The 14,707-nt window shown below is 40.0% G+C and overlaps 2 protein-coding genes across 2 annotated transcripts; both read right to left on the reverse strand.

Moving 5' to 3' along the window:
• Positions 1–189: 189 nt before the first annotated feature.
• On the reverse strand, positions 190–9,875 carry ubap1lb (ubiquitin associated protein 1-like b). Its single transcript, XM_026930901.3, has 5 exons — positions 8,920–9,875; positions 6,530–7,102; positions 5,228–5,431; positions 866–967; positions 190–562 (listed from the first exon to the last, which is right to left on the reverse strand). The coding sequence occupies exons 1-5, from the start codon at positions 9,049–9,051 to the stop codon at positions 428–430; spliced, it is 1,146 nt and encodes a 381-aa protein (XP_026786702.3). The 5' UTR covers positions 9,052–9,875; the 3' UTR covers positions 190–427.
• An 892-nt stretch (positions 9,876–10,767) lies between these two features.
• pdcd7 (programmed cell death 7) lies at positions 10,768–14,679 on the reverse strand. The gene is made up of 5 exons (XM_026930326.3): positions 13,146–14,679; positions 12,112–12,250; positions 11,740–11,970; positions 11,417–11,504; positions 10,768–11,075 (listed from the first exon to the last, which is right to left on the reverse strand). The coding sequence occupies exons 1-5, from the start codon at positions 14,166–14,168 to the stop codon at positions 10,955–10,957; spliced, it is 1,602 nt and encodes a 533-aa protein (XP_026786127.3). The 5' UTR covers positions 14,169–14,679; the 3' UTR covers positions 10,768–10,954.
• Between the last annotated feature and the right edge of the window lie 28 nt (positions 14,680–14,707).

Here is a 14,707-nt window from a genome sequence, read left to right on the forward strand (position 1 = left end):
ATCATGCATTGTCAGCCAAGTGTTCTTTGGCAAACAGTCCATTTTAGTTATATTTGATCCTAGGAGTGACTGAAAAGCTTATCTGTGGACATTTCATCAAGAAAAAACAGCCCATCTTAAACAATCAAACTCTCGCTTTGTGCATGGAGACACCTCCTGACAGGATAATTATACTGATAAATGAAATAAACATATACAGTATATTCATCCTCTACATCATGATTTTAAAAAATGATGTGTATAACACAATTGACATAGTAAATCAATAAATGTGTTAAAAAAAAGTAACAAAAACAGTTTCCTAATGGTATATGTTGAGCATAGAGAATTTTCTTCCATATGTGCAGTGCACAGTGCTTCCATCAAGGCCACAGCCTTAACTATACGCCAACATCAATATACAAAATGGATTGTATGGCTGAGCTGATCAGGCGACATGCGTCATGAGCTCCTCCAGGGCACGATCACGGTGGTTCCCATGCATTAGCAGGACTTCTTTGATAGCATTCTGCTGAAAGCCCATCTCATGAAACTGTGTGAGGAGGTGAAGAAACTCCTTGGCCTAAAACAGACAAAAAGACCTGTTTCAACACCACTGTTAACACAAACACACGACAGTCAATACAATAGGTACAGCTAATGGTAAAGAGCTGATTAAAAGTAATTTTATGGTTTACACAAACACACACACAGTATATACTGTATATTCTACCAAATTTTGCAAAATCAACTGTAAAATGTGAAACACATTTGAAATTATATTACACATTGGAAATTGTAATAATAATTACAAAAAAAATTTAAAATATGTAAAAAAAAAATATATATATATATATTGAATTTAGGATATCAAACAAACAATTACCTTCGTCTCACAATTCTGAAACATCTCCAGAGCTTCCTCTACTTGAGTTTCATCATAGCCAAGTTGACACAGATGGTCGCATGCCACCAGGTAACTCAGGATCTGTAGGAGAAGATCCATTCGTCTGGTTACATAGCACCATTGTTACCCAGCATGACAACAATAACAGTAATAAGTAGGAAAACACTAAGTAATAAGTAGGAAAACAGGGCATGCTGTTATAGGAAAATAATCAATAATCAATAGTGGTGAGGTGTGATGTCGACTGTTGACGTTAATGTTGTAATTAAAGTGTTTTATTCCTCTTATACCGCAGCATTTCGATATTTCAACAATTACACTTTTCTATTTATTAAAGAACACATCATACTTTTTTTTATCCAGTTGCAAGTTGTTTAATGGTGTGGACGTGTTGACATCTACAAAACGTGTTTTATGTTATAAATAAATGTAATATAAATGTTATATTTTATGTACAGCTCTAAACAGCCTCTTCTTTCCTCTTGAAGTTTATAAGGCAAAAAATGCAGCTTGGCATGTTACTGAAAATCCACAAACTCCACTTTCCTGAAGACTTTCCCATGTCTGACAACTTACAGCTTTATCGCTGACTGTTATAAAACACTGACGCTCCTTCCAAAAATGTATGTCTCCTTAGAGAAAACTTCACCATATCAACAATTACACACACTTTTTAATCTGTGGAGCATCTGTCATGCAAGTCACTGTATAATTTGTTACTACATAAACAATACCGTATTAGGATGGGCACATTAATATAAACCTGTGATTTATCATGCAGCCCTTCTGTACAAGTGTCAGAGCTGCTGTTACAGAAAATTTATCAACACCATCTAGAATTCAACACAGTGGTATAAGGCACATTGATATTTGGAAATTCATCAATGCTTTGACAGGCTTTGAGTTTGTTAACTACAAATTATTTGGATAGGAATATGAAACTTTATAATATTTCAAAAAAAGTGTACACTATGGGAAAGAAGGATTACTATAATTACTTTCTTCTTCTTAATAATAATAATAATAATTATTATTATTATTTTTTTTTTTTTTTTTTACAAATATTACTCTGTTACTATGTCACAGGCCATTACCCAAAAAATAGACTGTATTTGCCTATAAAACATTAGAAACTTATTCATCATCCAGGTCTATAGCAAGAATGATTAACCCAAGCTGCATGGTGGTTCCTGTGGCTTTAAAATGAATGGAACTGAAGTAGTAGAGTGGAACATGAAATGGATGATGGCATGACAGTCTGATTAGACACATGAACAACATGAGCTGTTGATTCAGCTCTGATCATCTTACTGGCCTACTGCCTGCTACTAACAAGCTGACTGGATCACTGCACAACTAACAGAAATCCCAAAGACCATTACATTCAGTTCATTGGGCACTAAATCCAGCATGTCACTCATCATAAAACATCAGCGTTTTCTTTTAGATTCCAGGATATCTCATACTGTTCCTGCAAAGTAACTCTGAATCTGCATAGCTGCCTTGAAGTGGTGTGAGCCTTTTGTCATGCTTAGGCTGAACTATAACCTCTTCTTTTTTAATGTACAATTTATAATGTTCAAAAGTGATCCCAGACCTATAATGATCATATAATTTCACATTTACCCTAGAAAAACAAGAATACTACCACTGAAATCTAGACAACCGACCATCACACCCATATGTGTGTGTTGAACATCCCATTCCTAAACCATGGAGATTAATACGGAGTCAGTCCCCCTTTGCTGCTATAATAATCTCCACTCTTCTGGGAAGGCTTTCCACTAGATTTTGGAGCATGGTTGTGAGGATTTGTGCTCATTCAGCCACAAGAGCATTAGTGAGACACTGATGTTGGGTGAGGAGGCCTGGGGTGCAGTCTGCTTTTCAATTCATCCCAAATGTGTTCAGTGGGGTAGAGGTCAGGGCTCTGTGCAGGACACGTGACTTCTTCCACGCTAACCTTGGCGAACCATGTCTTCATGAGCCTTGGTTTGTGCACAGGGGCATTGTCATGCTGGAACAAGTTTGGGCCTTTTACTTCCAGTAACAAGAAATCATAATTCTATAGCATATAAAGACATTCTAGACAATTGCATGCCTCCAACTTTGTGGCAACAAATATGGGTATGATGGTCAGGTGTATACTTTGGACATATAGTGTATATCTGGGTAGTTCCTTATATATGTGGAATGGGAAAACCTCTCACATGATCAAATTTTGCTATGTTCTGAATATATAGTTCTGAAAACTACAGACTTTAGTGCATTACCATCATTGCCACTGCACTGCACAGAAGGATGTTTCTCTCAATCACAAGTCAGGCTTTAGCATTTTAAAATCTCATTACCTCCAAAGGTGAAAGGGAGAAAATTGCATTTAAACATTTTCATTCCAATTCTACTGAAAGATGCCTTACCTACCTTTACATTTCTAGCCTAATCTACTTATGGAAAAACAACATTACTGCAAAAGTTTAAAGAATTACAGTTTACAGTAGGAAATGAGTTCCCACTTTGATTATCAGCATCATCCACATCAGTCTAATTTCCTGAGGTAAATGTCACTGCTTTTGACAAACCAGACTCTCGCTGTTGTCTCTTTACTTGACTGATCTCTGTTCCCACCAGCATCAGTGAGGAAATAATTACTGATTAATACATTCAGTTCTGTTCATTTTAGTTCATTTTAAAACTTTGTCTGCTGTTATCTATAGAGTGGGTAAGCGCACTTCTCTGTTTTGATGGACATTTTGACAGCCAGTATCTCATTACAAATTGACAAATCACAAAATTGATTGGTCTTATATCTGTTTTGCAACTGATGAGGAAGTTTCAATAGAGCTGGTGGGGTAGAAGGGATGGGAAACTTTTAAAACCTTTGCTAACCAGAGCAATGCTGCTACCACAAAGCCACAGTTTCTAAATAACTTTCCCCACAATTTTAGCATCACTGCTAAAGCTAGTTTTGCTAATTTCAAACAGGTTTCCCGGCCTCTTTGACACTGAGAACAGTTAATGCAGCTGGTGGTGGAAACATTAGGGAGGTATGGTATTTATTTTGCTGTGGTATGCTATTTGTACACACTCATCATGACCAGAATTAGATTAAAGTACCTGAAACCAGATGTTGTTTCCTGAAAGAGGAGCTTCACTGAAATGCACAGTGAAGGAACAGGTAGGTAAATAAAACATCTGGTGACGGTGGAAGATATTATATAATGTCTTCATTGCAGAAAAACATATTCAATTTCCAAGTGTTACTGTGAGGATTTACTCACAGTAATGGACTTTGGTACTGTCTGTACCATATGATATAAAGACTGGAAACATGAAACCAGTGAGGTCAAAATGAGGACAGTGTAATAAATCTCTCTCTTTAAGCAGTTTATCTGACTTGGACCAAATGCCTTAATAGTCAAAAGATGTCTTAAATAGTGTTTTTGAAATACCATGAATTGTATTCTTTGCACATTTGCCCATAATTCTGAACATGCTACTTGGTTAGAAGTTAACTGATTCCATAAATGCTGGTGCAAGGTTTAAAGTAATGGCTGAGGGAAAGTTAGAATTTTCAAGACTACAAAGGATCCTCAGTGGGAATAATGGGAAATTATAATGCAAAGAGTTCCTAAAGACATTTTTGGGAAATTTAATCCAAGCCTCTGAAGAGTGGCAGCACCATAAACAAACTATCAAAGCAGGGTTGCATACTTCACCCTGCAAACCTAATAACTGGTCATACTGGTGTTTATATTCCAAAGACACCGAAGATATTCTGCATTAGAGCTGAGCTTCCATTCAAACCTGGCTCCAGTTTTCACAATGCCATACCAGTCTATATCTCATCCAAATTGCTATACATGATATTTACATCAAAGTTAATCTTTCTCTATGGCTATACACTAGTAACCAGAAAGTTAGGAAGTCAAATCTCAGTACTGCCAGATTATCCCTGTCGGCGACCATGTTTTTTAAACCATTCTCAAATATCCAAAAATAATCAAAATAAAAAAAATCGGAAATTACCATATTTACCAAATCTGAAACTACCATATTACATACTATTCATTACTATTTAGGCATACCACTTAGTGTGCATGATTAATCAGCACTGCAGAGTACAATGCAGCACAATCCACATTGCCAAACATTCTTCCACAAGTACCGTACAAATGCACTGTCCTATCGGAGGGTAAAATTTCAAATTCTTACATCCTATAGCATACAAATATGTATTTCATTTACAAATATGTACTTCCGCTCTAGTTTTGAAATGAATTCTTTTATGTTAATCCTGCAACATTGTTAATAAACCATTACCCCTCGGACCCCACCAACCTGCTCTGGGCTCCGATGGCCCATTTTCTGCAGGGCAATGATGGCTGTCCGTAATGGGTACCCATGCTCTGTCACGGCCTCCAAGAGCCTCTGTTCTTCAGGGCTGAGAGCTGAGAGCAGTTCCACAGAGGAGTCATGGACTGTTGCATGGGAACCGAGGGGCCGTGTGGGGGCTGGGGGCACGCTAGAGATCAGGCCTGGAGACTGGAGGGAAAACAGCAACACTGGTTTGGAAAGTCAGTTAGTTTCCACAAGAGAAGAGAAGAAGGGAAACACTGCACTGTTGCCAAGAAATTCACAAAAGACAAATATATAGTGACACATTGCTTTAGTGCTACTACTATTTTTCTACTTTAACTAGTTGTATTTCCAATTAAATGAGCCTATATTTATGCCTATTACTGCTAGGTATGTTTAACCTGAACACTGTATTGTATTGATTTGCAATTAAACAAACCATGTATAGTCATTTTAGTCATGGACTGTTAGTGGGGGATTTCTAAATGGTACTGTGCTTTTATGATTCTGTTCATTTTTTTTTTTTTTTTTTTTTTCATTTTTATTTCCACTTTCATTCTTTCCATTGGAAAGAATCTGTTATTTTTCCTCATCAACTCAACCTGCATGGAAATTATACAGTACTCTGAGTATGGGACAGAGCATGTAGGTGATGTCATGGACCTTGATAGTTCACCTCAATGCTGACCTTGAAACTTAGCCTTGGTGAGAAAGACATTTAATTGGCCTTTCCCTGTGCTAATCCAAACCAACTTGTGACAACTAGGGCAGATTCCAGGAAACGTCTTTACACTGGTTATTATTAGCCACTTCAATCTTTAGGGACAGCTAAGAAATGTGGACTGATAAAGAAGTAAAAATAGCTGGGAGATGTAAATGACAGAATGAGGGAATGATGTCACCTGAAAGTCTGCACTATTAATAGCTAACACTGCTAGCCACAAATAGCCCAAAGGTTAATCTTAAGTAAATAAATTTAGCACCGTGCAATGTGAATGGCTCATTCTGAATACTAAAATATCCTAATCATATGGGTATTGCTGGTTAAAGCTACTTATGATGCAACCAGTGTTTGCATTATGAGGGCAACTATTACAGGTTCAGACCTTGATCAGTAGATAGTGTGTCTAACTGGTATCGAAATCTATGCAAAAATCAACAACATACTCTTTGTGATGTGATGGGTGACCATAAATTAATAATTCTATCAAAAATAGTCGACAAAATAGGATTTGAAGGCATTTGAAGGCATTTGAAGCTTACTTGAAGGTGCATGTTTCTCACCTGCGTGAGGGGTGTTGTATGCCCAAGGGTCAAAAGTTGCTGGCTTGCAGAAAGCTCATGAAATGTGTCTCCATGGTTCTGGATTTTCCATAAGTTCGTTCCTTGTGCTTCTGGATTTGGGAGAGAGCACTGTAGGATGCTGGAGCGCTGCTGTGAGGAGAGGCCACAACATGAAGGTAGGTTGAGGGGATGTGAAGAGCAGTGGGAATGTAAGTCTTTCATCTCTAGCTCATGTCTTCTTAACCCTGAATTGTTACATTTTGGTCTTGTGAAAGAAGCCTCCTCGTTATCAGAAGAGTCATTGTCATCCGAATTGGAAATGTTGAACTTGACTCTGTCATTCATAGCACGGAATTGAGCCGCATTAAGACTCCGGCTGCGTCGCCGAGGATTGGGCTCCCAGAAGTCACTGCTCCAGCGGCTAGCCAGCCTGCTCTGCTGAGGACTGCTGAACAGCATCCAGTATGGAGGGCAAGTCGCTGCCTTAGAGGGTGTGTTGGGGTGGAGTGCATTCGGCACACTGTAGCCACCCTGCACACCCGTCAGAACCCAGTTCTCCAGACTGAAGACATACTGTCAATACAAGAGACAAACAGGGAACCTTTGCATTTCACTGGCATTACCTCATACTTTTAATCAACGATAACTAACATTTATATTCATAAAACTCTACTTACAGCAGGAGTGAAACCAAAAAGAAAAATTAAAAATTTCACCACCCACCATTGAAATAATATTTGAAGTAGCCCAGATGCTTGAGGAACCGAATGTTTGAAAGGGTGATTGAAGTAATTTATGCAATTTCTTGTTTGAATTCTGTCAAAATGCCAGGGTATATAACATAGCATGGATCTAAGACGTGCTGTAATGTAATGTGAATCCCACTGGACACTGCATTGACCTCATCACTATGATGACTAAGAGAACCTCAATAAAGTCATTCAAGGGGCAAATCAAAACTCCAGCCAATCTCAACAGTCTTGTCCATTCATTTCCATTTAACATAAAGAGACAGCAAATGTTGGTTCTGGATGGAGAACGGAAAGTATGAGACAGAACTTGAATGAAATGCAGCATTGCCTTTTCCATAAAAGGCTCTCACAAGTTCATGTCAGATCAGATAATAGAGGTGATTGGCTCTCCACTCACATTAATGGAAAAGCATCTGAACTGAATTGTTGGCATTTGGTCAAAAAAGCACAACACTATCTGATAGGAAGAACAGTCGTCTGGCAACAGACTTTTTAAATAGAAGGTTTTGTGTCGCAATGCCGACCGTACCTCATGTTCTGAGCAGTACTTCCATTTGAACAAACTTGCCAACAGCAAGTTGGCAGCCATTATGATGGTAGGCCTCAAAGGTAAATAAAGAGCACTGCATTGCCAGCACATCAGCACATGATGAGTGATCCGTATGTTTTCCCATCACGCTGCTGGTGCTTAGTGATAATTAAATTAAAGGAGCTGTTGTAGCCAGCAGATGTTCTGGTTCAATTACACTGATCCAACAGTGAAGCCAGAGCTATCAGAGTCCAAAAAAGCATTTCCAACAACAACATCCTTTGCAAAATTAATCGTGAAGTCCAGAAGGATGACATAATTTAGTTAAAAGTGATTGATAGGACTGTCTTTTGGCCATAATTTCAAATCAGACTGTTTACAGATATGCAGAGCTGGACTGTCTGTGTGGTTTTGTGGGGCCCTAGGTGAGATCTTGAGAATGTGTAACATGAACAAGTAATGTAATTGTAAATGTAAACAGGTTAGCGTCTAGGGTGGCACAGTCACGCAGCAGGTAGTCTTGCCGTCTCACATCCCTGGTTCTGTCTCTGTCTCTGGTTTCCTCCCACCTCCCAAAACATGCCAGTAGGTAGACTGGCTATGCTAAATTGTCTCTAGTTGTGAATAAGCATATAAACTTGTGTTTGTGTGTGTGTGTGATGCCCTACAATGAACTGGCATCCTATCTAGGGTGTATTCCCACCTTGTACCCATTGCACCTGGGACAGGCTCTATACATATTGCACTAAACTCTGAAACCAAGCACCCTCTTGCTAATGTTATACGTAAATTATATGTAGCTAACTTGAGGAGCATCACTCTGTAAAGATGACATAAAAACATACATAAAAACAGTACATAGCTTAGCCAAATACTTCAGGCCATCAAGCAATAAAAAGGGAGAAACTCCAACTATGGCATTTAGAAGGCCCTTTCATAAAAGAAATGGTCTGTCAGTGTCAAACTGCTCCTGTAAATGTAAATAGTAACTTCTTACATATCATTACTGAGCCATCAAGAACTAATACAAGTGGCTTGGCTAGCAAGTCATGCCAAAACCTCTTGTACATCATTTGGAAAACACCAAAATGTAACAAACATTCTCCAACCTCTGTTTCCTGGAGGATCTTTAGATAGTCTGGCACAATGATTTCTGGAGCTGTGACAAGTTCCACCTCCTCTTTGGCCTCTCCAAGGGAGCCCAGAGGGATTTTGATGGGCACATCATCCAGCCAAGACATTCTCCGTTTCACTGAAAACACAATCAATTACTATTGTATTAAAGAGATGTTTAGATTGCTCTGATTTGGACTAAAGCTACAGCAGCCAGTATTGATTTTCCTAAAAGCACTGCAGAAGCACTTGACCCAGATCTTCTCCTGAAATGCTTCTTAGAAAAAAAAAAAAAACCCTAGGCTTTTGGTTTTCCTGCCTTAATCACAAAATTGTGGATGCAGACAGAGGATTAAGGGATTAGAGATTACACAGTCTTCACCATCTGACTTGCAGGTACCAACTGATGCAACACACGTCCTCTTAGAAATGCTTTTGTGGACAGTTTCCTCATGAAAGATCTGGACTGGGGAACTGTTGTTCATGATCTTTGTACAAATGGCAGCTTATATCTGGATGGACAGTTGGCTTTTACTGCCTAGTGATCTAGTATAACTACAAACAACATGATCATGGCCGGCAAAGCCTTGTTACAAAGCCCATGGGAGAATACTAGGAAATCTGTTCAGCTCAGGATCCTTAACTGATCCTGCTGCTTTGAAACCATCCAAAGCAGATGGTTTTAGACCTTTAAACCAGGCCAGATGCTCAGTAAAATCTCCTAAATTGTTTTCCTTCTTATGAAGCAGGGCCAGAAGGTTCAAGAAGTCAGATGACTTGCACATCCAACAGAGCTGGGACTGCTATCCATCTAGAAGAGAGAATTTTACATCCAGATCAAAGTAATGCAGTGTGGTCTAATTCCTAGGACTGTGAGGAACAGGAACAGGAGACTCACAATCTGGTCAGTAAAACTTATGATAGGTTACCTATAGAAGTGAACTACACCTGGAACTGGTTCTACACTACACTAATTTGTTTTGATTCAGAACATCAGCAAGCTCTGAAAAAATGTGATTCATTACTTAAGACACAGTAGAGTTTTTTACATCTTTAAGGCAGCAATCATCACACATCGTGTTATCCAATAAAAATATGCAAGGACACAATCACGTTTTAATATGCGTCTAGACAGGATTACAAACAAAAAACACCTTGTTTACTATCTAGACCATTTATAGACAAAACCACAAGACCTGTTGAAGATCGTTTCTCAAACAAGTAGCCCAATGCTTATACAAAACCCACAAATAACCATCTTACAGCCAATCAATGCCCTACCCCAAAACACATCTGAAAACAAGATAACAAGCAAACCTTTACTTGGAAAAGTTGCACCAAAGCAAACAGCATGTGCATCACCCACCTGTGTTTTCTGGAGTGCGTGTGGTCTAAGAGCTGAAGCTGTGTGTGTTTGTGATGTTATTGTGAGCCTGCTTAGAGGGATAACCCTCTGCTCCACTAATCCACAGACATAACACCTCACCATCAGCTGTTTACCTGCGCCCATTTCCATTTCAGATCATTTAATACAAATAACAAATACAGCAGATTTAAAACATTAAAGAAAAAATGAAAGCCAAAAAAACCAGACATTTTGGCATTTTAAAATAAAACATGCTTTTCTGTAAATTTTTGCATTGTAATGATTAGATGTAAACACTGCACTGTCAGCATGACCACTATAAACATTCCTGAGGAAAATTCTGTTATTGTCATGCTACACAGCGTGATCACTAAGTTCACCGTTGCTAGACAACATGGTTTGTGGCTAAATTTGGAGAACTTCCAGGGCTGATCACTCCTCAACTTAGCTTTTCAAAAGAAACCACAGTAACACTCACTCAATATAAACAACTCAGTACATACAGTTTATTCTTCTAAAGTATTACATAGTACAATAAATAATAGCTGTCTTTAGTTGGAGATTGGTGCACCATAAAACAGCGCCAAGTCATAGTCCAATGGTCAATCTTTGAAATATCAGTCAGTTACATTCAGTAATGAATAGGATGTGGTTTCCTTAGATGTTTATTTCTCCAGAGCGATGGCCCAGACGTCATCAGCTGGCGGCTCAGGTAGAACCCAGCCCTGAGGAATGGTGGAACCATCAGGGTGATCCACAGGAACTAAAAACTGATCCCAGTCTCTCCTAGGGTAAAAGACATATAAAAGACAAATAATTGAACAGAACACTTGGCTTTTGTTCTGCAACTTGACCAGCAGGTCAGAAAATGTGGCTTGTCGACTTACATCAGTAGTATTCAAGCTTATTATTGCTTTCTATTTCTATTATTATTATTGTTATTGAAAATACTAATTAGCATGACGACCTAACCCTAAAATTTCAGCAGACATCAAAGAAGAAACTGATGAATCGCAACAGCATCAATGAAATCTGTGTAGGCTCATTTTGCAATGAGATTAGATCACACACAGGTCAGGAAAGTGCTGACAAAGTCAGTTATAAACTAATGCTGGAAAGTTCTTCACCTTATTTGGACGAGGGCAGGTAGTGACCTCTCTGCCTGGGTGTAGTATTCTTGGTACGGCTGAAGCGGATGATCAAGAGGCAGTTCAGCTGGTAGAAAGAAGTAACCAACACCAACACACATCTTAGTAAACTAAAACAAATGTTTTGCTGATAAAACGGTTTTAAAAACAACTTGCTAGAGAAAGTCATGAAAACAATATCTTATGTTCATATAATTAACAAGATTACACTGCCAACTTGTGGTGGTTGGAAGAAGTATTTGCCCACACACTGTGTGAGTTTGCTATCGGAATCCACAGCCTGAAATTTCGCTGGTAATTACCTCCAAATAGCATCATGTCGATCTCCCGTTTCCTCTGCAGCAGCTTCTCTCTTTCTTTTTTTTGCCGCTTCTCATGATCACGTTTGCGCTCCTCCTCTTGCTCTCCCTCCAGCATGACCCTCAGTGCTTTCTCCTCGGCCCCGTAGACAGCCGTGCGTTTCCTGATCAGAGTCCTGAGCCGCGTCAGGTGGCCCTCAAACACCTCGTCACTCTCCTTCTCTGGAAACATGCCTGAGGGGAAAAAGGCAATAAAGGAGTGAGCTGTTAGAACACACAAGTGTTAGACTTGAGGTTAATGGTGAGGCATAAGTACATGAAGACTGTCTAGGCAAAATTTAAGGAAGGAGAGGAAAAAACAAAACAAATATTGACCTTTCCTGGATGCAGCTTCTTTGCGGAGTTTCCGCAGCTTTTCCAGAGCTTTGAGGATGTCCAGCATTCTCTTGGCATCAGCTTGCTTCCTCCTGACTTCAGAGAGCACAGCATCGGCCGCCAGCTTCAGTTCTTGCTCCTGCATTCGGGAACAGAAAGCAGAACCACTCAGGACAGAACTCCTGCATGCTTTCCAATTCAAATTACTAGACGATTCTATGAATTTATCAGGCTATGTTATAGGAGTTAACTTATGCCATCGTTACTTAGGAAGAAAAGGAAAGAAAGTGATTCAACTTAAAAACATTGAGGATGATTGTTTTTAGTTCTGTGACGTTTCTGGCCCATTTTTAATAAACAACAGTGCATTGTGCAATGTCAGAAACCACATAAACAAGTCTGACCACTGAACTCGGCGCAGATTAAGCAGACTGTGTGATGAGGCTAAACTAGTGGCTGTAAAATATATTTATTTGTTACCTACATTAGTAGAAAACTAAAGAAGTACATTTCAGCACCAATCATGTCTAAGCTGACAACAGCTGAAATAACAGCCAGATTGTGTACATTTCATTCATTCATCTGAAGATGGTCAGTGTTGCAGTAGAACCAGTAGAGTCTATCCTGGGAACACTGGTCGTGGTACATATGGGCAAATTTAGTGTAGCCAATTGACCTACTGGCATGTTTCTGGAAGGTGGGAGGAAACCAGAGAACCCAGAGGAACCCATGTGGACATGGGAGGAATACATGTGCATTTCATTTTAGTCCAGACAGCCAAATACACCTTGCTGCAGAACAAAAAGTCCACGAGGTGGAGCTGGACCTGATCTAGCTCCTGCTACCTGGGTGGAGTCAAGCCAAAAGTCCAGGAGGTGGAGACAACTCAGACCACACAGGAGTTAGACTTCTAGGAGGAGCTGGATCAGGCCCACCTCCAACCCCTGGACTTTTGTTTCTGCAGTGATGACTGTCTCCAAACATCTCCGTTATCAAAACTAGTGCACCCCCTGCTGCGTGTATAATCCTCTCACCCTGTTTTTTTCTTCGATTTCTTGTATCTTCTTCATCTGGTGCTTATCAATGGCCGCCTCTTTCTCTGCTGCTCGTGCTTCTTGCTCTTGTTTCTCCTCCTCGCGCTCGGCTTTCTTCCTGCGCATGCGTGCTCGCTTCTTCTTGATCAAAGCCAGCTTCTTCTTCACCATGTCCACTCTGTCCGGATCATTCAGAGTCTTCAGGCTTTCCTCCAGGCTGCTCTTCAGCTCCACTGCTCTTGAGTACGAGTCGGTCCATGCAGTTTCATTCTCAAGGTTGTTTTTTAACGTTTGGCACACCTCAGAGAGCTCAGATAGCATTTTAACCGCAGTGTACAACTTCTCTCTGAAATCCGACACAGATTGTTTTGGGGGAGAGTGCCTCACAGAAGAAGGTGCTGTTTTTCTTCTTCTTTGTAAGAAAGCATGAATCCACTGCTCGTCTTGTTTTCTCTGCCAAGCATCCTCATGTTGCTTGTTGCTGCTTCTGTCAGAGTAATCAGGAGGAACCTGTGATGGATCACTTTGCTTATGATGGTCCACAGGGTAATTATGAGCCGAGATGTTGTTATTAGACTGAAAACTAGACTGATATGATGGAGGAGCAGAGTTTGAAAAGCTGCCACTCTGATCAAAATGTCCTCTATGATAGTTATCCATGTTAGACTGGTAAGCTCTGTTGGGTGGATGAAAGCGAGGTGGATCCTCACTGTGTCCAGGGTTTGCAGGAGAAGAAGGTGTCGGTGCTGGAGATGTCGCGAAATAACCAGGAGGAGGTCTGCTGGGGTCGAAAGGCAGATGGGACGGGTAAACATGAAGAGACCCGTGCGGCGGCGGTGGTCGTGCCGGGGGAAACGGGGGCCAGTGACGGTGTGGAACCGGCGGAGTCTGGTGCTGCCGGTAAACATCCCACGACTCTGGTGGAGGTGCTGCGGGAAAGTCTCCTCTCGGTGCCATATGCGGTGGATGTGGAGGTTGATGCGGTGTCCCTCCGGAATAATGATACTGCTGCGGTTTGTCCATGTTCACACTCCTCAACCAACGGCTTTCTTCCTCTGAGTCTATCTACTGCCTTTAAAATTCCACCACTTCCGGTGTCATGTCATATCTCTCATCTTCTGTACATCCTGCACCCCGGGTCCTACCAATTAGCTTAAAGTTTTGTGCCTGTCGACAACTAAAGTTTTGTGTTTAAATACAAAACACAGTTCGTTAATTAATTAATAGTCAGTTGTAATAATTTAACGTCTTGCTTATAAAATAAAACAGTACAACGACAATAAGTAGCAAAGAGCAAAGCTTAAAGCTATGTTTAACGCCTTCTTTCAGTCCAACAAAATGTGGAAATGATTAAACTTTTTATTACTTTACTATTGCTCATTTTGGACACTCTATGTTAATCTATTTTAATTTGTTGGTATACATTTTTTTAAAAAAATAAATAAAAAAAAAAAGTATAAATTTGTATCAGTCGGACACGACGGCTACCAAAGGGGCCTTGGGCTGCAGAATTGCGCAGGGAGGCACAACAAGGCACCACACCGGAACGTCAGCAATCATTT

Source organism: Pangasianodon hypophthalmus, chromosome 11, assembly GCF_027358585.1.
Source record: "Pangasianodon hypophthalmus isolate fPanHyp1 chromosome 11, fPanHyp1.pri, whole genome shotgun sequence".
NCBI classification, from domain to species: domain Eukaryota; kingdom Metazoa; phylum Chordata; class Actinopteri; order Siluriformes; family Pangasiidae; genus Pangasianodon; species Pangasianodon hypophthalmus.